General features: G+C 40.9%; 2 protein-coding genes across 2 annotated transcripts; both read left to right on the top strand.

The window, feature by feature from the left end:
- On the top strand, positions 1–20,139 carry DDX41 (DEAD-box helicase 41). Its single transcript, XM_026726363.2, has 17 exons — positions 1–134; positions 220–393; positions 3,098–3,257; positions 3,339–3,413; positions 4,050–4,110; positions 4,538–4,674; positions 9,399–9,471; positions 11,473–11,626; positions 11,752–11,888; positions 12,695–12,857; positions 13,688–13,819; positions 14,161–14,232; positions 14,443–14,539; positions 15,247–15,396; positions 17,592–17,663; positions 18,241–18,351; positions 18,734–20,139. Exons 1-17 carry the CDS (start codon positions 111–113, stop codon positions 18,868–18,870), a joined length of 1,929 nt encoding a protein of 642 aa, XP_026582148.1. The 5' UTR covers positions 1–110; the 3' UTR covers positions 18,871–20,139.
- Positions 19,697–27,452, top strand: DOK3 (docking protein 3). The gene is made up of 5 exons (XM_026726372.2): positions 19,697–19,827; positions 22,804–23,094; positions 24,110–24,200; positions 25,092–25,264; positions 26,654–27,452. Exons 1-5 carry the CDS (start codon positions 19,771–19,773, stop codon positions 27,431–27,433), a joined length of 1,392 nt encoding a protein of 463 aa, XP_026582157.1. The 5' UTR covers positions 19,697–19,770; the 3' UTR covers positions 27,434–27,452.

Genomic DNA, 27,452 nt, shown 5'->3' with positions numbered 1-27,452 from the left:
TTATTGTAGGCCCGGCTGCTGTTGCTAAGCAACGGTAACTTTCCCCCTCATTGGATACGAGTGCGTGCCCCCACGCGCGGAAGGTCAAGAGAGCGGAGTAGTTTGAAAACATGGAGACCGGAAGTAGTAGGAAGGTAAGGCCGCATCGGGCCGGCGAGATCCCGGGAACGGTTGGGGGAAATGCCGGTCGATTGACTCTTTTCTCGTAACCCGTCTCAGAGGCAGCACGAGCCAGAATCGGAAGCGTCGGGCCTGTCTGGAGAAGAAGAAGAATACGACGACGACGACGAAAAAGAAGAAAGAGTGAAAGGAGAGGTCGAGGAGGAGGAGGAGGATGACGCAGACGAAGACTACCAGCCTTATGTGCCCCTCAAGCAGCGCAAGCAGGAGCTGGTAACGTGGGGCAGGTTGGCACGGGGCGGCGGGAGCCATTAGCGGACACCGCTTGTTGCTGCCTCCTCGCTGGGGGCCTGTGACCCGATCCTATGCATCCTTATTTATCGAGGGTTTTCTAGGCGCAGAGGACTCCAAACTTAGCAAGACTTGTAGACTTCAACTCCCAGCTGGCTGGAAAATTCTGGGAGTTGAAGTCCACAAATCTTTGGAGACCCCAATCTAGGGCCTTCTTAGTTAGGGTCGGCGCATTTGTTTCTGCTTCCCCTTTTCTACTGGTTGCCCTGTGGGTCCCAATCTTTAGCTCTCCGCAGCTAGTTGTATGTTTTTGGGACAACAGAAGAAGGGACCCCTAGGTCAGTGGTTCCCCACTGGAGTCTGTGGGAAATGAGTGAGACTCAGAAATACGTTGGGTGGTTTATCAGAAAAGGCACTGGCACTTGTAGTTAAGCTTTTAACAAAATGATAAATATATTTAGAAGAATGCCCGTGAACATACCCATTTTCTTTTGAGAAAAGTAGCTTTTTTGTTTCTATTGTGGTGGGATCCAGTGTGTTTGATAGAGTGGCTGGTGAGAGTTGATAGAATCATTTTGCATAATGCTTTGTAGTGCTTTGCCTAGCCCAAAAGGGCATAGCTGATCTTGATTTAGATGCAAAAGATTGAAAATCCCTGCCTTGGATAATCTTATAAACTGTTGCGCAGTAAGCCAGTAAATGAGAGCCACTTTGGTGTAGCGGTTAAGACATCAGGCTAGAAACCAGGAGATTGTGAGTTCCGGTCCTGCCTTAGGCACAAAGCTAAGTGACCCTGGCCTAGTCAATAGTCAATTGCCTCAGGAAATATGCAGTGGTAAACCACTTCTGCTAAACTTGAAGGGGAAAAAACAACAACCCTGCAAGGACTTTTCCAGGCCATCTATGAAAATCAGATACAAATGAATGAAAAGGGAGTCAGGAAATGCAGATAAATGTAATCTGGCTGTGATACTGTAGATCTAATAGGTTCTTCATTTTGTCACTTTTATAAGATCTATAGTAGCTGTAGTAAGTACTGACATTATTAAAATATTCTTAAATGTGGCTCACTTAACACTAACTTTTTTGTTTTGTGCTCAGTAGCTAAAGCAGATATGGGAAGCCTGTAACTCATCTGATGTTGAATTCCAAATCACCCTACCTTAAAGCTGTGCTTAATGATTGGTGATTGAGAATTGTTGCTCAGGAATACTTGGAGCAAGTCTCCTACGACTCAGTCAGCGTAATGTTTAGTTAGTAAAGAGCATACTGGGTGATATAAAGAACAGTAATTAATGGGGAATATACTTCAAGAACTAAGATCCAAGTACTATCTGCAGAACTGCAATTCTGTATTTAATTAGCCTTTTGAATGAACCTGCTTTGTAAGGCAGCAACAATTCTGTGTACAGTATAGTAGTGCAAGATATTAATGTCACCCAGTTTTGAGAGGTTGCACTAAATACACCTATAGCAATAAATACCAAGGCTTGAATTAATTGCAGCATAGTGTTAAACATTTTTGTAATTTATTTTGAATATAATTTTGGTGCTGCTATTATCCCACGTAGGCAAAAGCCCTGACAGTTTCATAACAAAAACCCTGATAGTTCCAAAGAAATACTAATTTAGTATTGTGGCCTGTTTAAGAATTAACAACCACCCAGAATCCTAGAGTCAGGTGGCATCATTATCTAGATGTCATTTAAATCATGATAACTGTAACATTCTATTCATGTTCTCTACCACTGATGGTTTGGTATAATTCTGCCTCTGATTATCATAGTACTAGTGTAGTTATGAAATTCTCATTGTAAAGTATATGTTTGATTTTCACCAAGAGTGGAACTTCTCTGACTGTATACATAGAATAACAGGGTTGGGAGGGACCTCGGAAGTCTTCTGTTCCAACTCCCTGCTTGAGCAGGAGACCCTATACTATTGCAGACATTTGGTTGTCCAACCTCTTCTTGAAAACTTCCAGTGAAGGAGAACCCACAACTTCTGGAGCAAGTTATTTTTACTGTCAGGAAATATTTCCTTAATTTTAGGTTGGATATCTCTTAATAATTTTTCACCTGTTACTTCTGGTCCTGCCCTCAGATGCTTTGGAGAACAGATAGATCTTCTCTGTGACAGCTCCTCCAGTATTGGAAGACTGCTATTATGTTGCTCTTAATCCTTCTCTTCATTAGACTAGACATATCTAGTTCCCACAACTGTACATCATATGGTTATTTTCATTTTCTTTTCTGTGGACATTCAGATTTATTTTGGGGAAATACGCCAGCTACGTTAACCAGTTCTATAAAACGCATCTCCAAAACGCTATGGTATAAGAACCTTGGAATAATTTTTGCACTTTGTGAGAATTTGAATACAGTACTCTAAATGACTATATGAGCTTAGATTCTCATTCCCCTTGATTCCGACTCTTTTAATATCTGAAAATAATTTTCATATTTGCTGTGCAAAATAAAAATAAAACCTGACTATTTAAAATTAGCCTAGAAATAGGCAGAATTGAATAGGTTAGATACATATTGACGAGGTGAGTTTCATTGAGAAACAGTTGAGGATACAAATCTCAGAGGGTTCTAACAAATACAAGATCTGTGTCTGCAAAGGCAATAGTAGTTAAACCTGCCTCTAATGGAATTCTCAGCTCACAACTTTATGCCTCTAGTTGCAAAAGTTGCTGCAGATTCGTCGCAAAGGGGCGCTGGAGGAGGAACAAAGGGACAGCGGCAGCGATTATCATGGTGATGAAGATGACATTCCCCTGGGCCCTCAGTCTAACATCAGCCTTTTGGATCAGCACCAGCACCTCAAAGAGAAGGCAGAAGGTAAACAATCAACATACTAGGTTTGATTTATTAGTAGAGAGAAGATTTTGGGCTAACTATCTGATATGTTACTCTTCCCAGCACGTAAAGAGTCAGCTAAAGAGAAACAGCTTAAAGAAGAAGAAAAGATCCTGGAAAGTGTGGCAGAAGGACGAGGTAAAGAGCAAAAAAAATATTTTTTTTCAAATAGCTTTAGTACTTGGTAAAATGGTGTTGAAGTTACAAAAAATGGCAAAATTGGGATAACTGGGAAATAACAGTTAATTTTGAACATGTAACAAAACATGCATTATGTCCCATGAGTAGAAGAAGTATGTTAAGGCTCAGGTGTTTGGATGGCCCATTCTGGAAACCCATAACATCTTAGTTATTCCAAGTTTTGGCTGAGACACACCTAGAGGGGTCTTGCAGGAGGACAAGGCTGATGCACCTTGTCTAGTGGGTCTTCTCACTTGATCCTCCTTCACCTTCCTTTCCTGTGTCTCCACTGCTATGCCTACCCCCATTTTCTGTGCCTTTGATTCCCTTATTTCAGTTTAGCTTCTATGTACTGTAACTTGTGCTGACTTTCCCTTTTATCACTCTGAAACTCCACTGCCTGAAACATATATGTTCTAGATTCATGCCAAAATTGCAGAACAATTGCAGAAGGTTTTCCATACATGTACTGTAAATCCTGAGTGCTTCCCAGGAACTTTAGCCTTCTGTTGCTATTGCCTGAGATAAGGCAATATTCCAATAGGTTGCTATTATTTTTTCATGGCTGCTGACTGTTGTCTTTTTCTTGTATAGCTCTGATGTCTGTGAAGGAAATGGCAAAGGGCATCACATACGACGATCCAATTAAAACCAGGTAGATGTACTCTGGTTGTACAAGATCCTTTTCAAAATATGACAAACATTTCTCTATAACATTTATTTGTGTTAAAGTGCATAAGTGTCTCTTATCTTGAGATTCTCCCTTGAAATAATTAACTTTTGCATGTGCCTTTGTCTACTTACATAGATAGGTGGGTTAGGGTTAGGGTTAAGATTATAGCCATGGTGTTCATGCAGGTTGGATATAAAATAGGTGGTTTTGCTCTGTATCAAATCTTCTGTCCAGTTGTTTACAAAGAAACGTCTGAAATTTGCAGTTGACGTTCGCTTGTTAGGAGAACAGACACTCTGTTTAACAATTTCTGCTTAAAACATCATGGCAGAAATTTTAAAATGAAACAATCAGTATAATCAGAAATAATAATCATAATGAACAACGTTTTTCTGTATTTCTGCACCAGCTGGAAGGCTCCCCGGTATATCCTAACTATGTCAGAAGCAAGGCATGACCGTGTCCGTAAAAAATACCATATCCTTGTGGAAGGGGAAGGAATTCCACCTCCTCTCAAAAGTTTCAAAGAGATGAAGTTCCCAGCTGGTAAGTATCCAGGCTATTGGTTTCAAATTTGATTTGAGTGTTCAGATTGTGAGGCATATATACTTGCTTTACTTAGAAAAACAAATAAATTAGCAGTTCTGTAATGTGGTAAAGCCTTCAAACATGTACAATCTTTGGATCAAGACTCAGTTATCTTAATTTGCAAAATGTTCCAGACCTTTTATATTTTCCCAAATAAATTATATTTCTGTTATATAAGGCTTCCCCAGCAGTCAGTCAATATATTTGAGCTAAGGTGTTTATTTAATCACAAGGCACTTCCTTCCACAGCTAATAGAACAGAATAGAACAGAACAGAACAGAGTACTTTATTGGCCAAGTGTGATTGGACACACAAGGAATTTGATTTGGTGTAAATACTTTCAGTATACATAAAAGATACATTCGTTAAGAGTCAAGAATTATAAAGTACGACACTTAATGATAGTCAAAGGTTCCAATAAGCAATCAGATCATACTAGGAAACAGTCAATATAAATCGTAAGGATAAAGTGACAAAGTTACAGTCCTACAATCACAAGTGGGAGAGGATGGGTGATAAGGAGTGATAAGAAGATTAACAGTAATAGTAGTGCAGACTTTGTAATAGTTGAACAGTGTTGAGGGAATTATTTGTTTAGTAGAGTGATGGCTTTGGGGAAAAAACTGTCCTTGTGTCTAGTTGTTCTGTGCAGTGCTCTATAGCGTCATTTTGAGGGAAGGAGTTGAAACAGTTTATGTCCGGGATGTGACGGGTCTGTAAATATTTTCATAGCCTTCTTTTTGACTTGTGCAGTATAGAGGTCCTCAACTGAAGGCAGGTTATTAGTAATTGTTTTTTCTGCAGTCCTAATCATCCTCTGAAGTCTGTGTCTGTCCTGTTGGGTTGCAGAACCAAACCAGACAGTTACAGAGGTGCAGATGATAGACTCAATAAATTATACACATTTCCACAAGAGACAATGGAACTTTGTTACTTCATTACTCCATCCGTGCATAAACATGTGGCAGCTCTCATCTCTTTCCAGAGAAGAGGGGATGAGATTCTCACAGAGCACAGTACAGAACGTAGGGCAGGCAGTGTTGAAAAGAGCAGGTTCCTTGGAGGTTAGAGTATTGATAAATATCTCTATTGCTTCAAGAGTTATGGTAATTGAACTCACATATCATTTAAAAATCTGTGTTCAAATGCTAGGAATTCCGTGGCATCCTTACTTCTTGCAGCACTCCTCACCTGGTACTGCCATCACTTCCCACTTAAAGATCAGCACGGTCCTGGGGTTATGTTGGCAACCAGGATTGCTAAGCAATATAGTCATGCGACATCATGTTTTATGACCTCAGTAGTGGAATTTCTGGTTCCCGTTGTCATCGTAACTTGAGGACTGCTCAATAGCACCATGGGGGACTGCTCATCTAGGGTTGTAGGTCAGGCATTGGCAAGTTGACTGCCAGTCGAGGGCAAATGTGACATTAAAGCCCGTCAAGAGCAAGAAGTTGTTTGGCGAGTTCACTGACACGGTGCTGGTAGAGATTAAAAATATAAAGTATCTACTTTCAAGTAAATAGGAAAAAAAGCAGATGCCATCGGAGAACACTTCTAGGGTTTGTTTTTTTTTTTTGATTTTGGAAATGGCTAAGAAAGCAGTGGCTGGGGTCAACAGGATCTACAAGGCAGGCATTTTAATGATGTCAAATGATTCTAGCCATAACAGAAAATAACATAAAATTGATGTCAGAGAACAATAAATGGGCAAATGCCCATCCCATTTTTGGACAACAGTTGATGCTTGGATCAAGTGGAGACATGCTTTGGAACTCAAATTAATAATTAGATTTCTACCATCACCAACATCTAGGAAATCAGAATTACATTGAAGGATATTGGTCTGTCTGGCTCATCTGCTGAGCATTCAAATAATTGAGCAGGTGCATCAGCATGAGTGATTTACTGTACTGGCCTTTTCTTGGTATTGTTCATGATCCCAAAGCAAATAGATTTAGAGGGCTTTTAAAATTGGAACAGATTGATTAAACACTCTATATTCCAAATGAAGACATTTCCTGGCTCCCATAAACCTGTCTAATGCATACCTTCACATCTCTGTTAGGGTGAATCACTACATGTTTCTCAGCATTGTTTCAACTTTGGCCGTTTCCATTTGACCTGCTTCAGCCCCAGAAATCTTTGAAAAGTTAATCATCACCCTAATCAGAAGTGTGAGGACCAAGAGATTCATACCTATACTTATTGGGGTGGTTCACTATTCAGAGCTTCCTCTCACAGAGCAAAGAAGAACACAGTTCAGATCATCTTACGTTGTATAAATTAGAGTTGATGGTGATTTGGGAAAATTCTCTCTCTAGCATTCTAGCTGGATGTTGTATAGGGGGGAGTGTGCACAACAACCAGTGAAAATAATATTTATGTTTCAAGAGTATGATGAATTCACGCTGCAAATTGGGAAATACTTCCATTCAGGAAGCACTTTATTGTGGCCTTTGCAAGGATATAAGGAATTGTGATTATGACCCAGAACTCAATTCCTTGGATTCAATCATATGTACGACTACCTACCAGAATGGTTTCTATTTGTGTTTCAGAAATGTACTATTTGAAGGACAAGTTTAATTCTGTAGGTCACAATCATAGCACGGGTAGTCCTCGACTTGCAACCATAATTGAGCCTAAAATTTCTGTTGCTAAGTGAGACCGTTGTCTTACCCCATTTTACAACCCTTCTTGCCACAGCTGTAAAGTGAATCACTGCAGTTAAGTTAGTAACATGGTTGTTAAGTGAATCTGGCTTACCTATTGATTTTGTTTGTCCGAAGGTCATGAAAAGGTGAACACATGACCCAGGGACACTACAACCGTCATAAATATGAGTCAGTTTCCAAGTGTCTGAATTTATCACATGATCATGGGGATACTGTAGCAGTCATAAGTGTGAAAAACGATCATGAGTCAGTTTTTACTGCTGTTGTAACTTCAAATGGCCACTAAGTGAACTGTTGTAAGTTGAGGACTGCCTATGGTCACCTCCTCTTGGTTTTGATTAACATGGACCATTTGTCAAGAGGAATGCCCTTGGAGAACCCTAGAAGGACCAAATCATCAAGGGTTCCAGCCTGCTGGGTTTGGGAGATCAGTCATTCATCTCATGACCTGATCCAGGGAAGAGCCATGTCTTCCCAGCAAGCTGAGGCAGGGTGGCTAGCATTGGAAGGCCGAGGGAAAGGAACCCTACGTTAATTTGGACGGACAATGGCTACAGAAAAGCATACTCCACCAGTGAAAGGGGGAGGTGGAGAGCAGGCTTCTGCTCCATCCAAAAGGTAGTCTGCAACTTGGGGATTCACCTAGCTATAGCTTTCGCTCAAAGAATCAGTGGCAATTTTTCACTCAAAGATTCAGTACAGCTCTGTCTTGTCTGCCAATTGCAACTATTTCTGGACTGGGGAATCCTACTTGGAATCACTCATGTCCTAGTCACTTCCCCTTTTGCCTTATTGCACTATAATGCACTCTACATGAGGTTGATCTTGAAAAGCCTTTGGAACTACAGCTGGTGTAAAATGGATCACCAGGGCAGTGACATGTATTTCCCACTATGCTTAAGTAACCCTAGTGTTTTGGGAATTGCATTAGCTGCCAATTGGCTTCTTGGTATAAACGTATCAGGGTGCTGATTATCACCTTTATACCAGGGGTGCCAAACTTGATCGCATTGTAGGCCGTATCGTGACGTATTGGGATTGTTTTTGCCCTTGCGGAGCAGGGATGGGCATGGTCTGCACAGCTGTATGCGACCCATGGGCCATATGTTTGACACACCTGCTCCATACCTACCTCGTTATCTGTTTTTTATTCACCTGCCTATCGAATCAGATTGAACCAATCAGCTCTAGAACTTGGCTGTTTGAAAATGCTATTTGACTAAGCTTAGAAAATGAATTGTTTATGGTGTTACACAGATCTGATCTGTTTCTTCCTTCCCAGGTTTCAGAAGAGCAGTTAAGACCTGGCTTTTCTACCTCTTTAAGCAAACCAATCCTTCAGATTTGTTCTGAGGAATAATGTCTAGGCATAAAGATTTTATAATTTACTGAAAAAGGTCTTTGCCATTGGACATGCAGTTTATGATCTCTTTTTTTAGCTTGTTAATTGTAATTAAATATTCCTTGCTGTGCAGTATTATCAAGTTGTGGAACTGGTGGCTCTTGTAATTGAAATCAGTAAGCAACTGTGTGGAATGGACGACCTCCATAGAATGGAGGTGTTTTAGTCCTGCCTTCTAACTGGAAACAGTGGAGTTAACCTTCTCCTTTAAGGTCCATCAGGTGGCCAGGATATAGCACCTCATAATAAGTTCAATTTATGCTTTGATCAATTTCCCCAAATCTAGGCTATAACTAATTCAGTAATAAATTCATATGTTGTATTACTTTTTAAATTATTGTGAATGAGGTTGTGGGTTTTTTGGGTGGGGTTGGTTTGCTACCATTGTTTTCACCTATGTTTTAGAAATAGCTAATTATACATGTATGTTATATTCGTATTCAACAAGATAAGTGGGAATGATTTGATAATGCCTCATTATTAAATATCAGCATGAAAAATACCTTATCTTGCTTCAATATCCTCCTTCAGGAAGCACACAACTCTGTTTTCTGATTTACTGAGCTCAGTTTACTAATCTGTCACCGAATTCTCCCTCCAGCAATTCTGCGAGGCTTGAAAAAGAAGGGGATCCTGCAGCCAACTCCTATCCAGATACAGGGTATTCCTACCATGTGAGTGTTGCGAAGAATGTGAAGTTTTCTTAGTAGTTATGCTCTCTGTTTTCCCCTCATTGCCATGGTAAATCCATAAAGAAACTGAACTTTAAAATCTTGTAGTTTTTATTGTGGCAGAGATGTTTAGATGACAGAGTCCATTTTATCAGATATTGGCAAAGTCAAGTCTCTGCTTAAGACCTGTTTTTAACAACAATAAATATGTGGGAAATTTGATGCTGCAAGGTGATTTGTTGCAATCCTGCCCCCTTAAAATCTGGCAGGGCTTGGCCCTCTTCGTTTTCTCAAAAGTGATAAATTGTTGGCTTTGGGATAATAAGATTGGAGCCTGGAAATTACACAGAGGAATGAATCCAAATGATGAATTAGGCACCTGGTTTTTCATGGGTTTTGTTGTATGCTCACAGAATGGGTGGCCATATAAATCATTTAAATAAATTTATCATTGCAAGCATCTCTAAGCCTTAATGCCAGATTTTGAATTGGCTTGCATCAAACCATTATAAATAAGCTGCTGCAGTTTAAAAGAAAGCATTAAATCAAAAGCAGTTAGAATAATACAGAATTGCAGGGTTTGAAAAGCAGGGTTTGCCTGCTATAATCTAGTGTCTTTAGGTGCATATATTTAATCAGATCTGAAATCTAAGTCTTCAAAGGCTACTGTCAACATCTTAAACTGGATCTCCAAATTAATAAGCAATATAATTCCTGCAGTGTATAGGTTCTTCATCAGCCACCTCCTCCCTTTCCCAGCATTTGAAAAGTTACACTCTGTATCAGCTGAACTTTCTGAACGGTCTTTAATGGTAAAACATATTAAAATAGTCTGTAAGAAACAAGGGCAATTTAAACCTAAGGCAAGCTTAATTTTCTCTAGATAAGGTACAGTTTATGCACCAAGCTAATTCAAAATATGGCATTTTCTAGATAGAGTACAGTTTGTGTACCAGTCAAAATTATTGCTGTCACAAGTTATTGGTGATACCACCAACACCATAACACATCGCATCAAGTCCAACAAAATCCCTGAATTGTTGATCTGCAAAAGAGTCAATTGTACATTATTTTGGAATTGTTTATTAAGGATCAAAGCATGCAGAATGTGGACAAAATTAGAGAAAGAGACTAAGACTAAGATGCTCTGGAGTTTTTATTTCGTAAACTAAATAAGCTTAACACATAAAATATTGAAAATGTCAGTTCTTCAGTTTCCTTTATACTTTCTAGTTGTAAATGATTTTAAATAAATTTCTTAATTAGATAAAGCAGTGGAGGCAACCTGCGGGTCTCTAGAAACTCTGAGATTTCTTGCCTTCCACCGGATTCAGACAAGGGCAGACTTAGTTTATAATAAAAATTTGTGTAATCAAAAAAACCAGAAAAGGGCAGACTTTAGGGTTGACAGGAATCTATACGGGGCCTTCAGCATCTGGAGGTTAAAAGTCAAGTGATCTCAACTTTTCAACATACAGGTAGTCCTCGATTTACAACAGTAAATTTTCAACATACAGGTAGTCCTCGATCTACAACATTGAGTGACTGTTCAGAGTTAACAACAGTGCTGAAAACACGACCAATTCAGCATCCCCATGGTCACATGATCAAAATTCAGATGACTGGCAACTGGTTTATATTTGTGGCCGTTGCTGTGTCTCGGGGTCATGTGATCCCCCTTATGTGACCTTCTGACAAGCAAAGCCAATGGGGAAGCCAAAGTCACTTGACAGACGGCTTACTAACTTACCAACTGCAATGATTCACTTAACAGCTGGGGCAACAAAGGTCGTAAAATGGGGCAAAACTCTGACTCGCTTAGCAGCGGAAATGTTGGGCTCAATTGTGGTCGTAAATTGAGGATTACCCGTATTCTCCTAGTCTGCCATGCGTGGCAGTTCAGTTCTCCTCCTGCCTGGCTAGTGCGCCTGAAAGCAGCTTTTGGCGCCCTGTTTGTTCCAGCTGCAGCAAGGGCTTCATCTGCTCCTTTGTTTTCCTCCGCAGCCTTTCTGGTAGAGACATGATTGGTATTGCCTTCACTGGCTCCGGCAAGACCCTTGTGTTCACCCTCCCGGTTATCATGTTTTGCCTAGAGCAGGAAAAGAGGCTGCCATTTTCCAAAAGGGAAGGACCATATGGGCTCATCATCTGCCCCTCTGTAAGTCACCCGGCTTTCATTGCGCCCGTGCGTTTGGCCCGGGGAGTGGTTTGGCCAAGAGAAAGGGGAGAATAAATGGGCTTAGTGACAGCGGTCCCTAGCTGATCAGGTTTTTGTTTCTACAGCGGGAACTGGCTCGACAGACCCATGGCATCCTGGAGTACTATTGCCGCCTGCTGCACGAGGATGGGATGCCTGCCTTGCGCTGTGCGCTCTGCATCGGTGGCATGTCTGTGAAAGAACAAATGGAGACTATCAAGCAGTAAGGGCGACATTTGAAGAACATTGCTTAAAGCAGAGTGGCTACATTTTTCTTGTGTTGGGTGTTAAGGAAGCATAGCAGTATTTAGCTTCTTGATCACTTTCTTCCTCTGCTTACACGGTATAAAAGATTATGGTTTTTTTGTCAATAGGATGGGCCTGTTCTTTTTCAGCTGCAGAAATTCCTCTTTTGAAAAGATCTGCATCTCATACCTCACCAATATTGCCTACATACATATCTAAATTTGATTACTGGCTTGCTAGGAGTCCAGAGCAAAAGCCACATTAATCTCTCCTCTTATTTTCATTGTTGAAGGGAGGAAACCACAGTTATTTCTACATGCAAAAAATAGTGGGTTGATGTGATGCACGTGGACGCCCATGCCCATGTATCATCCTGCCCTTGCATTGGCTTGCTGTGTTTCACCTGAATGGCTTAAAAGAGAAAAGAGGGACTATGCAGCCTATGTGGCACAGAATTACCGGTTATCCCACTCTTATTGGCAGGGATTTTGAATGATATCCCTGGGAAGGAAAGAAAACTTCATTGTTTAATGACCCTCTTCCAGTGGCATAGTTCCCATAATTTAGGAGCTGCCTGTCGGTAGTAAAAATAGGAAAGGCCCCTAGAGGCCCTGAAGCTATAAACGGTAGCCAAGGTCTGTGTAGGTACCGCGTTTATGAAATGTGGTTTCCGTGGTGAGATGCAGATGCTTCACAAGGGAATAATATTTTTTTTTTCTATGCTATTGTTGTCGTTTCTAGTACAAGGCGCCCTCCAGTGTTCTAACCCTTCTGTTCTCACAGTGGTGTACACATGATGGTGGCAACCCCAGGCCGTCTGATGGATCTGTTGCAGAAAAAGATGGTCGGTCTGGATGTCTGCCGCTACCTGGCTTTGGATGAAGCTGACAGGATGATTGATATGGGTTTTGAAGGAGATATCCGCACCATCTTTTCCTACTTCAAGGTACTAAGGAGGACAGATTTTGCTCCAAACCTGATCCTAATGAACCCTAGGTTCACTGAAAGGATTATTTTCCTCTCAGCCTTTTCTGGTACTGGATGTGTGGCTAATGACAACTGTGGTGTTTTTGTGGTCTAGATAAAAGCTTTAGGCTAGTAGTAGAGGTAAGATTTAATCTGCACCTGTTAGGATCTTATTTATGTGTTGGATGTCTCCATTTGTTGGTCTTATAACTTATATAATCCTGACAGAACATTAGACTAATTGGAAAGATTGCGAGGCAGATTGGCAATCTGGTACATGTGCTCTTTTTAGAAATCAGGCACTGAGTAGGTAGAAGCACAGATGTTTGAATAATATATTGTGAACAGCTACTTATCATACAAATTCATCTTTCTCAATTATCAGAAAGAGCCAGCTTCTATGAGAACATAGGATAAAATTTAATTTATATCCAGCCTCTTGAGATAATTCATCTTAGTTCATAGCCAAAAAGTTACATGGGCCGCTAAGCCCCTTTTTTTCTGGCTATTAGTAATTCTGCCACCTATTGTTTTCTCTTTCCTCTATTGCCTCCTTTCTAACATGTGAGGTTTTCCAAGGTATTATTTTATGTCTTTTCAAACTTAATTTTCAGAAATGAAAGATGACATTCTCAGTGTTCTAAATTGCTTGCTCAGTACAAATGTTGGTCTGCGTTTATTCAGGCTTGCAAATACTGTAAAATATATCCTGTGGCCAGGCCTGGAAGCAGAATTTTTACAGTGTGGCATCAGCAGAGCAAATTGTCCGTCATTGCTTATTTGCCATGTGTGGTTCTCTCTTTCTTTTAGGGACAGCGACAGACCCTTCTCTTCAGTGCTACCATGCCTAAAAAGATTCAGAATTTTGCAAAAAGTGCCCTTGTGAAGCCTATCACAATCAATGTTGGACGCGCAGGAGCTGCCAGTTTGGATGTCATACAGGTATGTCACCAGTTTAGAGCACTTCATTAGCCTGGCTCTGTTTGTACCTCAAACTATACTGCGTAGGGAGTCCAAATTATAGTGAGCTGCCTGTGAGTTCTTTAGTTTGTGGGCGTTGGGTAGGAGAGGTCTCAAAATGTTCTGTTAATTCATTCTTACATAATTAATTCATTATATAATTCATTATATCCTATTTAGTTTTTATTCATGCATAATCTCAACCTTGGTTTTTCATATCTATACCCAATACATCAAAGGTACTAATTTGTTGAGCCCTAATGAGCCGCCCTGTGCTGACTTCTCTGTAGTATCTTTCACTTTGTCTCTCTCGTTCTGTCTAGGAAGTAGAATATGTGAAAGAGGAAGCTAAGATGGTATATCTACTTGAATGTCTACAGAAGACTCCACCACCTGTAAGTTCAGACTTACCCTGATTTGATCTGATCTCACCACTCCCAAAGTTTTTTGCACTTGTCAAAGGAAAGGAAGTAGTATTTTGCATGAGAACAATCTGATTCTTTGGCTGTTCTGTCATTATATTCTATCTTATTTCTGAAGTAGGGTCTCCCTTTGATTAAGGGACTGTAGTATAATCATCACTTCTTTTTCTTTTTCTTTGGCAGGTTCTTATTTTTGCTGAAAAAAAAGCAGATGTAGATGCAATTCATGAATATTTACTACTCAAAGGTGTAGAGGCTGTGGCCATACATGGTGGAAAAGGTCTGTAAAACCCTTTGGTTTTGAATGAAAGTACTTCTATGGTCCCAGACATAAAACGCAGTAATCTGAAAGAGCAGAAACTGGATATATGATAATTTTTTCTGACTTCACTATAGTTAGATTAGATTTTTTTAAAAAACGTATCTTCCTGCCAGCTAGAGAGTAGTGGTGGCACAATGGTTAGAGTGCAGTACTGCAAACTACTTCTGCTGACTGCCGGCTGCCAGTAGTTCAGCAGTTCGATTCTCACCAGGCTCTAGGTTGACTCAGTCGTCCATCCTTTCAAGGTGGGTAAAATGAGGGCCCAGATTGTTAGGGGCAATATGCAGATTCTGTGAACCGCTTAGAGAGGGCTGTAAAGCACTATGAAGCGGTATGTAAGTGCTAGTGCCATTCTTTTATATCACAGAATTGCAGTCACATGGTATGAAGCATGGTGAAGATTAGAAAAGGATCTAGAAAAGAAGATTCAAGCAGGAGCTTTTATCAGATCTTTTAGGGAATTTTCAATATTGCCTGTAACAAATTATTAAACCAGCTTTGGCCAGTAAAGCAGTTTATTCTTATCGTTTCATAAAAGTGTCCATGAAGATAAAGGCTCTCTTGTTCCAAGAGTGTGAATCGTGCTCACAGAGAATGGAAGCTTCTGGATTAGGGATATTGGGGGGATCCTTCTGCTGTCCTTAACACATTACTTCATTTTACAGACCAAGAGGAGCGAACAAAAGCTATTGAGGCTTTCCGGGATGGGAAAAAGGATGTTCTTGTTGCAACAGATGTTGCCTCCAAAGGCTTGGATTTCCCAGCCATCCAGCATGTCATCAATTATGACATGCCCGAAGAGATAGAAAACTATGGTATGAAAGAGAGGGACTCCTGGGGGGGTTTTGGTTTCCGGGTTCATGTGTTGGAATCCTTAAATGTCTGCAGAACTTATCCACCGTGACAAAAGCAATATTTAAAAAAATGAGTGAAAAAAACCCATCAATCAGCAGAATTTGGCTTGCAGGTCTGCTGCAGAAATTATTTATATATACAGTATCTGAGTTCTAAAATGGGTTCAGCTAAAATAGGATATGAGACACCTTCTAGCTTTCCCTCTTAATCGATTTTTTTCACCTGCTACTGTATCTTTTAGCTTTGTTGCTGGGCAGGGGTCCAACAAATGAATGCCTGGGAAATGCAAATAGCAACAGAAACCAGCTGCTGAGAGGATGCCCGAAGATTAGGAAGGAACGAAGCTTCTCCCTGTTGCTTGTGAATTTGAATTCTTTTTTCTGGAACCTAGCAGAGCTTCTCATAGGCAGAGGGGTGAAGGGACATCGTCTGCATCGTTTTGAGGGTATACGACTTGCCACAGTTCATTTAGTGGCCGTTCAAAGTTACAACGGCACTGAGAAAAGTGACTTATGACCTTTTTTTCACAGTTAAGACCTTTGCAGCAAAAGCCCATGGTCATGTGATCAAAATTCAGAGGATTGGCAACAGGTTCATATTTATGACCGTGGCTGTGTCCCAAGGTCATGTGATTCCCCCTTTTGCGACCTTCTGGCAAACAAAGTCAAGACTCACGTGACAACCGGGTTACTAAGGGATCAAGTGCAGTGAACTTCATTTAACAGCTCTGGGAAGAAAGGCTGTAATATGGGGCAAAACTCACTTAACGAATGTCTCACTTAACAGTGGAAATGTTGGGCTCCATAGTGGTTGTAAGTCGAGGACTGCCTGTGGTCTGGCTTGGGTTGTTGGAATAATCAGAATTTATTCCTCATGTGCTGCCTGACTCTCAATGCCTCTCAATGCAGCTTAAATCAATCAAACAAAGAAATGACAATCAATTCAATAAAATGATAAGATTAAAGGTAAAGGATGGCAAGTGGGATGAAGCTAGGGGTCTAACTCTCCCTTGCCAAAGGCTTGAGTGAAGAGCCAGGTTTTCATGGCTCTTCTAAGCAATACCAGATTGGGGGCCTCAGGGGAAACTTTGCTCCAAAGGCAGGTGCTGCTACACAGCAAATGTGCTTCTGGGGTTCTGATAGGTTATACCGGATTTAATTGAAGGAATCTGGAGCATGTCAAAAAAAAAAAAAGCCTCCAGTTTATCGGTTATGGGATACAGGTGGATGTATGACTTATACCATGTAGGGCTTTATGAATAACAACCAGTGTTTTAAATCACACCCAGAAGTAAACCTGCAGCCTATGGTGTTCACAGAGCTGACGTATTACATGGGCATGCCCGTTACTGTTCATGCCACTGCTTTTTGAGCCACCTTCTGGGTGGTCTTCAGGGCCAGCCCCACAGGCAGTGTGTTGCAGTAGTCAAACCATGAGTCACTCATGACTGAAGCCCCCCCCCCCCCCGCTTGCAGGTTTCATAATACAGATTATTTGAGTGACAGTATCATGTGTGCGATATCGCTTTGAATTATTGGACACTTGTGGCTTCTCTGTCTACTTTCTTTTGTTTTCATACAAAAGATCTAGTTTTCTTCCCCCTTTCGTTTTCCTTTCCAGTATTCTTGCTCGTTCCTATTTTCTCCTTTTTTTTTTGCTGCTTCTTTTGTAAGAGGAAGGGGAATTTGAATGTATGTGAGAAATGTATCTTATTTTGCCCACAACTAACGAAACTGTGGCTTATGAGTTCAATTAATTTAGTATGGGCAGTCTGGCCCTGATTTTATTTGGAATGTGGCTTTTGGTTGGTATATGTAACCATCTGTATGCATATGTGAACGCTCAACTCCATTCAGTTGCCACGATGCCACTGCTATAAAAGGGATTACAGTCATAAAAAGAAAAAAATGTCACTATATATATTCACATGTAAAGTGTGTCATATCATACATTATTCATGAGGAGTGGGAACTACTTTCCAGGATTTTTTTCCCACTGGACAGGCTTAAATTGACGTGATGGGGAAGTGGAATGGTCTGCTTTTATACTAATTTCTCATGGCTACTATATTTTGCTTTGGTGAGCAAGCATCGTCAAATCCTATTTCTTTTAGCTAAAAATGGTATTTGTGTCTGTTTTTTTTTCCCCTCCCCAGTTCATCGGATTGGGCGTACAGGCCGCTCAGGGAATACTGGCATTGCCACCACATTCATCAACAAAGCCTGCGGTAAGGAACTGAGAAACTGACATAAAAGCTGGGCTGCAATGAATGGAACCAGAGGAACTAAGAGGGTGAAGGATGAATGAATTCAACTAATTATATTTTTGTCAGCTGGGCTCATCCAGTCATGCTTCCTAATGAATCATTAACAACAAAGAATATTCTGGGGAACTGGAATATGGTCAGTGGGTGGCTTGGGTAGAGAGATACCTTACAGAGATATAGATACATATACCTTATATAGAGCCTCCGTGGCACAGTGGTTAGAGTGCAGTACTGCAAGCTACTTCTGCTGCAGCCAGCTGCCTACAATTTGGCAGTTCAAATCCCAGCAGGCTGAAGGTTGATTCAGCCTTCCATCCTTCCAAGGTGGGTAAAATGAGGAGCCAAATTGTTGGGGGGCAATATGCTGACTCTGTAAACCACTTAGAGGGGGCTGTAAAGCACTATAAAGCGGTATAGTTGTCTAAATGCTATTGCTATTGTGTAGGCATTGTCCCTTGTTCACTGTAATTGAAATGCATTTATGCTATATATCTGAGAAATTGGCCTTTGTCCGCATGACTTGTCTCTTGGTCCCCAGATGAATCGGTACTCATGGATTTGAAGGCGCTGCTGCTGGAGGCCAAGCAGAAGGTGCCTCCCGTGCTTCAAGTGTTGCACTGTGGAGATGAATCCATGTTGGATATTGGAGGTAAGTAGTTGGTTGGCAAAGAATAGGATGAGAGGAAGGACCTGGGAGACCAGAATAGTTTTACAGTTAGTTCAACCTTCAGCATGGCTGCATGAGGTGAAAGCCTATTGGAATTATGGTCATCTGCTATTCAAAGAAATGGAAGGATTTATCTGCTCAGTGGCCTCAGGAAGAAAAGAAAGAAATAACTGCCATGCAAATTAGATGCCAGTCAGGTGCATTTTTCACAAAGTGCGGGAGGTTTTTAAGTCACATTACAGCTATAATAAGACAGGCATGACTTGTGGCTGAGAGCTGCTTGGGCAGTCTTTCTACTCCTCCCACGTGGTAGTCACTTTTCAGTGATCTGAACTTTTAACTGATGCAGTATTTTCACTTCTAGGAGAAAGAGGCTGTGCTTTCTGTGGGGGACTGGGTCATCGTATCACCGACTGCCCCAAGCTGGAAGCCATGCAGACCAAACAAGTCAGCAACATTGGACGCAAAGACTATTTGGCACACAGCTCCATGGACTTCTAGACTGACTCTGCCTTTTGGCTAGGCATAGGTTGCTGTGGTTTTTTTTCTCCTTTTTTCCTTCCTTGGAAAAGCATCTTTTCTGAAATAATTCCATTGCAGTTCCTGGAACAACTATCGCCAATAGAAGTAGGAAACAGGCTGCAGAGGAGGACTTTTTTTTCCATTTGGGATCTTAGTGCTTCTGTTGTAAATATTGATCCTATCTCAAGGTGAAGTGCTAGGCTTGGTTGTCCTATCTCCCACATTGCCTTCTATGTGAACATTTTGTGCTAATTTGGGTCAATCACATCACCTTGGTATCTGGGGTTGTACATTCTTTAAATGCATGCTCCATCCTTTTTTTAACACTTGTTTGTTTTTAAGCTGTTCAGTATGCTCTTTCTTGAGGGCAGCAGGCCATTGTTGCAATAATTGGTTGCATCAGAGATTGTCACTTGTGCTGGGCAAACATTGCCTCGCTCCTCAGCATTTGACCATAATGAGGAGTCAGAGTCTCAGTATGTAGTTCACGTTCTACTACTAAGTTTCTGGTCGCTATAAAAACAGTTTGTATAATTTTATTTATGCCTTGCCTTGACCCCACCCATCTTATATCCAGCCATGTTGCTTTTTCTAACAGCTCTGTTTTGGGTGGCAGCTGCTGCAGCTGCAGAAGAGCTGTTCTTGCCTGCTAAAAGTTGTTGGGTTGACTGTCTCCTGGGACAGTCTGTCTCTCTTGGGACTTTTTGCCCGTTATAACTTTCTGCGTGCTTGCAGGCCCCAAAGGGGAAGTTAGCAGGCAGAGGAAGTTGCCTGCACTATCATACTTACTGACTCATCTCTTGGGCAGCCACAAGAGCTCATCATCTTGACAGTCTCTGTCGCACACTTTACTGGGTTGTTAGCTTGGATCTGACTCCTATGGAGCACCCTATGAAAGATGGCTTCCTGTATGTTCAGCACCCCAAATTTGGGAAGGTAAATGTGGTATCTCACTTGTAATGGGAAAGCTGATTCTACAGAATCTTGAAGGTAGAGGTGAATGGATTTGTGGATTTTGTTTGTCTTGTCAAAGGAAATTTTTCTTTATACTTTCCATTGTTAAGGCTTAAGGTGTTAGCCTTGGTCATATAAAAGGCAGAGCCTGCAGTAGCTATGATTATCCGGTATTTATGTTCCATTCTCTTGCTTTAATGTTACATTGAATTGTGAGTGTACAGTTCTGTATTCTGTCATTTCTGGATATGATTAAATCAAATGACAAATAAAACTAAATGCTGTATACATTAAGGAGCGTAGCATAAATGTGTCTGTCGGCAATATGTGGTAAATTGGCCTGAAACAATCATTCTGAAAGGAATATGGACAAAATTACTTTGCAGGGTATGCCTTTGAATGGAGAAACCCAAGACCAGGGTCTTTGTACCGAGTCTCCCAAGTAGGGGAGACTTGGGAAAGCTCAGACATTTTAAAATTTGAGACGCCCATGTTGAGGCTGGGATGGAGGGAGGTTTGGATCCCTTCATTCTATTCCCCACCCTCTTCAGTTTCCTATCTCTTCTCAGCTCTGGTTTTGCAGCTGCCAACTGCATTAGCAAGTACAATCAAAGTCTTCCCAAAAGTAAAATTTGGCAGTGTTGGGTGGGGAAATCACCGGTACAAAATCAAAATGGTTCAGTGATTCTCTCATTTTCAGTCACTTGCCTTATAGGCCAGGGCGGGCAGATTTCAGTTGACACCCCCAGATTGAAAAGGAGCCATAACCAGGCTTTTAATAGTCTAGCATTTCTTGAAAGTATTTTCATGGTGTCAATGATGTTATCTCATTAAGCCTGGTGGTTGCCAATGAAGCCAAAATCCATCTGGAAGGGTGAGACCAACTGAAGACTTTCTAACTGGCAATTTTGGTTACTGGTGACAACTGACACATTAGGGAACTAGAGTTCAACCTTCTTTTGTTAATCTCTGATTGTACTTTGAAGTTTGAGAAATGGCTGCTGGCAAGCAAAATTAAATGCCAAGTTGAAGTTGCTTTCTTGTTTTATTGTAACCACTCTAAAAATTTGACTTCATGGAAATTGATATAGGCTAAAATATCCCGTTACCACTCTAATGGCTGAGGCCTTCAGGCCTCCGTATTATTCCTTTACTACTAGTGGAAAAATATGTTACATATCTAACTCTTGTTTTTAAAATGATGCAGAGATTCTATATTGGGTTACCTAGAGTTCTGGGAGATTTTTTAAACATTTTTTTATCTCATGTTTATTGTTTTTAAAATAATACATACTAATAATCCTTCCTCCTGTTTTCTCCACAACAACCCTGTGAGGTGAGTTGTGCTGAGAAAGAGTTACTGGCCCAAAGTCACCCGCCAGTTTTCACGCCTAAGACAGGACTAGAACTCACAATCTCCTGATTTCTAGCCTTGTTGCTTAACCCAAAATTGGCTAAATTTATAGCTAACTGAGATGCTGTTTCTAACAGCTTTCTCATTTCATGCTCCGCAGAAGTAAGCAGCTCATACAGTATACTAAAACTAATATGAGTTGATGCTTTGGTTTGGCATGATAACTATTCTGTCTAGAACAAAACATCGTTAAACAACCCATAGCTTAACAATGATTGACTCAGTGTATCCCTTTGATAACTGCTATTCATTGAGGAATTTTACAGAAGGAGCACCAATTGGTGTGGGTGAGTATGATGAAAATCCTCATCTTCCAAATATTTATATCAGCCTTCCTAAATCTGCTGCTTCCCATCTCCTCAACAGTATTTCCATCATTTCCAGACATTTAGCCTATACTTCTCTTAGAATCAGATCCTCTGATTCTAAACTGTTGCGTCAAAAATTAGGTGGGTGGGTATAGAAAATAGCTCAGAACAGTTACATTGGCCAAGAATTGTTGATGCTGATAGACAGCAGTTTCGTAAGATTTAGACAGATTTTAATTTTGTCTGGAAAAGCTGACTATTGAATCTGGGGTATTTTATGTTTTAGAGACAAATCCACTTAGGAAAAGCAGTGCACACACCTTCCTCTGACTTTTTTTGAACAAATTGCATAATGGAAATTACTATATTTTACTTGCTCAATCACTGATCTCAGACTATGAAATGCAATGTCAAAAAGGAAGGGACAGGCACTGGCTGATGATGAGCTGGTCCAATAAATAATAGCAGAGGGCCCTGAAACCATTACTCACGATCAAGTCTATAGTTTTTTTGAATCCCACAAGGATTAGAAATTTACATTTCTGTTGACTGCTTTGATCAAGGGAAAAAAACCGAATACTTTTGTTTCTACCTGGAAAGTGCTTCCTGGACTTTGTGCTTGAGGTAGAAAAAAACGAAACTTTGATTTTGGGCTTTACCGATCAGTTGGATTTGTTGTTAAAGAAATGGCTACTTCAAACTATCATGTTAAAGTAAAAAGTTGTGGCTTGATATTATTATCCTATTCTACTGCACCAAATGGAGTTGGAAGTTAATGCCTTTTTTTTTCTCCTCCCCACCCTCTTTTCCACACTTTCCCTTTTCCCTTCCCTGTTTTTCCTACATTTTTGTATTTTTTTGTATGTTACCAATAAAATTGTTCTAAAAAGAAATAAATTTACATTTATATATGATTTCAGGGAGCAAAGACGTTAAATCCTAGGCCTGATACTAGCTGAGGCAATTGTACAAATACTTTCTATGCTTATTATAAATGCCACAAAGGGACTATGGGTTAATGAAAAACAAATGTTTGCCTTTTTGTGATTCTATACATTGGCTCCTACTCCTCCGAGTAGCTCAGTAGCAGCAGAATCCTATCTTTTTTTCTGTTTCTGTGCAGCTACTTAAAACTTAACTTTCTTATTTCTTCCTCGTGTGTGGCAAATATTTGACTGCAATTGGATTGTTTCCTGGATTGCTTCATTCCCCCATTCCTTTGCCTCCATTCAACAGAAGACTTGGCGGAAAGTATGGGTCCAGCTTTTTGCTGACAGTTCCTTTGGTGTCGCCCGTCTCGAGTACTTTGAAGCACGTGATGGTGGTGCAGCAGGAAAAGCAACCCTGAGGAAAGGGGAACGTAAAGTGATTCGCCTCTCGGACTGTGTGTCTGTGGAAAGAGCTAAAGATCAGAGCTCCCCCAAGGACACAGTGCCTTTCTACTTGTGCATGCTGGAACGCAACTGGTTGTTCGCAGCAGATCAACCAAACGAATGGATTGAATACATCTGCCAACTAGCTTTTCAGGTATTGATCAATACAGTACACTACAGTACGTAACTGAATAGCATTCACTCGCATCTACTTGAACTGAATTAGAGGATTTCTCATGCCCCAAAGTTAGCCATACAATAGCAGTGGCACTTATATACTGCTTCACAGTGCATTACAGCCCTCTTTAAGCGATTTACAGAGTCAGCGTATTGCCCCCAACAATCTGGGTCCTCATTTTACTGACCTTGGAAGGTTGGAAGGCTAAGACAACCTTGATCTGGTAAGAATCGAACTGCGGAACTGCTGGCAGCATACAAGCCATTATGGCATTGCTCCCCCAAGATTGCTGTTATATTATTCATGGAAGATTGGATGAATGACTTTCCAACCCTAAAAGTTCAGGATTCCATTCTCAGTAGCTTTTTGAAACATTGCATGAAGAGTTTTTGGAGGAGACTGCTATAATAATGGATGCTCTTCATCTACTTCTTTTATTTTACTTCTCAATTTTTAAAAATGAAGCTCTGCTGCCAAAACTCTTAAGAGGTTCTCTTAAGAGATCCAGTATAGCTAAGTAGAGTGTTTATGGAAATTCTCAGTCATCCAGGTCATGGTTGTCCCAACCATGGACTAGTCATTGGAATAGTCAGAGGGTTGCATTAGGACCGTGGAGACCAGTTTCAAATCAGTACTGATCTCAGTGATCTCAGACAACTTATTTCGCTGGTGGGTGGAAACAATAACAGAGAGAGGATCTTGAAATTTTGGAGGAAGGTGGGATGTAAACATATCAAATAATAAGTTACAGCAAGGGTTGCTGGATATGGTGATAAAAGGTGGTCAAGTTGTGATAAAGAGGCCATTCATTTGCTTTTATAATTGGAATAATAGAGTTGGAAGGGACCTTGCAGCTCTTCTACTCCAACCCGCTGCTAAGGCAGGATACCATTTCAGACAAATGGTTTTCCAATCTCTTCTTAAAAAATTCCATTGTTGGAATTATCTGAGGGTCCCTCTCATTTCTTTCCTTTTGCTTTGGTGCATGCAGAGAAGACCTTCCCAGTCCAGTCCAGTTGGAAGCACCTCAAGCTCTCAACCTCTAATGGAGGAGAATTCCATCTACTCATCCTGGAAGGAAAGTACGTATACCGGCCCAAAGGTTGGGATGAAGGACCTATAGCCAGCCAGGGCATTCAAGGGGTTAACACTCATTTGGGCTGACCAAAGAAAAACCCTCTGGAGAAAGTCAAGCTTAACAACTTGCTATAGATGAGGTTGCTCTAAAACAATGGAAGCTTTGGCCCCAAAGCTATGCTTATTGATCACAGTTTTTCACCCAAAGCTGCCATCAGATTATAGGTTAATTTAATTTAACATATTTTTAATTTTACTTAAGTTCAACCAAATTAATTTTTGTCCTGGTCCCATCCAAGCTAACAGGAGTGCCATCTTCCCATGTCAAGGGCCTGCTTACCATTGTGAAACATGTTCCAGTACTCTGGTTTGTTAGTCCATTTCTGATTCCCCATTGTGTCAATGCTAAGAAAGATTCTCAAACAGCAAGCATCATTATGGAACAAAACAAGAACATAAGCATCCAGAATATCTTCCACCCAGGAGATAGTGTCGCAAATTCTACTTTTAAAAGTGAATCCATAGTTGTAGTCTGGGTTTAAAACTTAAGTCTTCCAGGTCAGTATTTTTATCAGTTAGGCTTTTCCTGGTCTCTGGAGCTGATCGCTTTCCTTTGTTCTTCAAGGATGTCCTGTTTATTTTCCACCAGCTTTTAATGTTATTCTGTGAGCTGTCTAATGTGACAGTACATAAACCAAGTCTTTAACTAAATAAATAAATTTGGTTCAGGTTGTCAAACCCAAATAGTCACCACAAAATGAGAAAGCTTAAAACTTGAGACATCCATGGTTCTTAAAAAAATGATACTAATGCAATCACCATTGAAGGATTATGCAAAGGATTAAGAAAGATTCTTAGATAAATAAATAATATGTCTAATATTTTTTTCCCAACAGTCTGCGAGTTCCCAGTGAGTGTATTTCCAACAGAGGCTTCTGCAAGGTGTCAATTGAAAGGGAACTACCTGATGGTCTCTTTAGCTGAGCAACTGGTCCTGAAGGATGTGCAGTCTGGACAAATACAATATAACTGGCCTTATACTTTCCTCCGAAGATTTGGCCAGGAAAAGGTACATAACTGCTTCTTTGTCCTCTCTTTGTTTATGGCAGAAAAGACTTACAGTAAGAACATCACACATGGAGGATTTCCTCACTTCTTGTACCACATGAGAGAGTTGTCAGTCCTTCAAGTAGACCAGATTAGGACATCAAATGTGTGTGTGTGTGTGTGTGTGTGTGAGAGAGAGAGAGAGAGAGAGAGAGAGAGATCTAGGCAGGAACAGCATATACTGAACAGCACAAGCAAGTAGCTGGCATTGTGTACAAAAGCATCTGCAGCGTATGAGTTAGACCCTCCCAAGTCCAGATGGGGGACTCCACAGAAGGTCAGGGTCAAGTTCTTGAGATCCAGATTGGCAATCAGGTCCTGACTAGTTAGACATCCTAGAAGTAGAGAAGGAGCAGAAGACAGCAGTGATGATAGATGTAGCTGTACCAAATGACAGGAATATCATTAAGTATGAGAAGCTGAAGAAGTACAGGGCCTGAAGAGGGAACTGAAGAGGATATAGAAAGTAAAGGCCAAAGTGACGGTAGGAGCTCTAGGGGCTGTGACTCTTAAGCTGGGAGAGTAGCTCCAACTGGAACTAGATCCCAGGAACAAACCCAGAACTCTCTGTCCAGAAGAGTAAAGTGCGAGGAGCAGCTAAAATACTGTGCAGAACCTTCAAACTCCCAGGTCTCTGGAAGAGGATCTGAGATATATGTCCCCCATAAGTGTGAAATGGGATTATTTTGAATATATGATAAAATCAATGATCTGATTCCACATAAGACAGATACTGATTTCAGCAGCTGATATTTTATGGTTCTCTTTTCATGGATTTGAGATGAGATTGAGCATCACCTGAAAATCTTTGCAGTTATTGGCAAAATTGAACAAAGGAAATCATGATGACCTCTAAAGCTTTATATGACATAGTGTCAAGTTATCTGAGGGATTGCCTTTTTCTTCTGGTGTCATCTTGGCTAATTTAATCCATTGGGGTCCTGATTCCTTTGATCAGTGCCATCTATAGTGACCCTGGAAGCATACCTTCTGTGTTTTGGAACCTTCCTTCTGGAATGAGGTTCCTCATGAGATATAGATAGCTCCTGCCCTGATATATTTCAGAGGGCTTTTAAAGGCCTGGTTTTTCTCTAGGTTCTGGGCTAGGTGATTGGAGCCCCTTACCTGGTGTATGATATTTTGTTTTGCTTTGCTGACCAGATTTGCCCTCTTATTTAATGTTCCATTTTTATTGTATATTTGTTATTTTGGTTTTATGGTTTCATATGCCCTGAGTTGAGTGGAGTCAAGCAGCAACTAAGTCCAGTAAATAAACGATTGACAGATTGAGTGCTAGCAATTACCCTAAAAGAATAACTGTTGAAGTTTTCTTTTTCTTCTCTCTCCTCAGAGTGTCTTCTCTTTTGAGGCAGGTCGCCGCTGTGATTCAGGAGAGGGCGTCTTCACTTTTAATACTTCACAGGCTGCGGAAATATGCAAAGCTGTCTCAGCTGCAATAGAGCATCAAAAGGCCATCCTTATGGAGGACAATAAGAAAGTTGGGGTTTCTCAATCCCACGACAATATGCAGAAAGCTGGGCTATGGTCATGGCCCTCTGGCACACAGAGTTTGGACGAAATGCAACCCCTTCCAAAGGGGAGCATGGAAATTAACCTCTCCAGCGAAAACCACTCTGTTTCCCCAGAGCTTGAGTCTCCTGAACCACCCATCATCTACGCTTCCATTGGCAAGAACTTTCCTCTCATGTTTCAGCCTTGGGGTAAGACAGAGATGGAGTCCCAAGAGCAAGGAGCCCAGCCCTCAGACCATCTCTACGAGAATGTGCACGACCTGGAACAGCATGCATCTGGCTCAGAATGCCTTGGTTTCAGCTACAGGGACTCCCCTGAGGGCAGCAACAATAATGACCGATTACCCATTTATGATAGTCCTAAAACACTCAAGCGCATGAGTGGCCATTTTACCTCAAGTGCAAAGGTGGACTCCTCTCCGGATAGACAGTGTCCATCTCATCTTCTAGATGGTCAGGAGACTGCAAGTGGAGGTGAAAGGAGTGGTAGGCCCAAGGGAAGAGGAGCTGGTGCATTCAGACACAAGCTGGTTACCATGCTTAGTCGAGAAGGAGGTGGTGGTAAAAACAAGAACTCTAGTCATGTGGACAAGCCTTAATAAACTGCTCCAGCTGAGA

The sequence above is a fragment of the Pseudonaja textilis genome, chromosome 2 (assembly GCF_049901715.1).
Source record: "Pseudonaja textilis isolate UNSWEBS1 chromosome 2, rPseTex1.2, whole genome shotgun sequence".
NCBI lineage: Eukaryota > Metazoa > Chordata > Lepidosauria > Squamata > Elapidae > Pseudonaja > Pseudonaja textilis.
The sequence above is the reverse complement of the archived record's forward strand: the minus strand, read 5'-3'. Positions and strand labels throughout refer to the sequence as shown.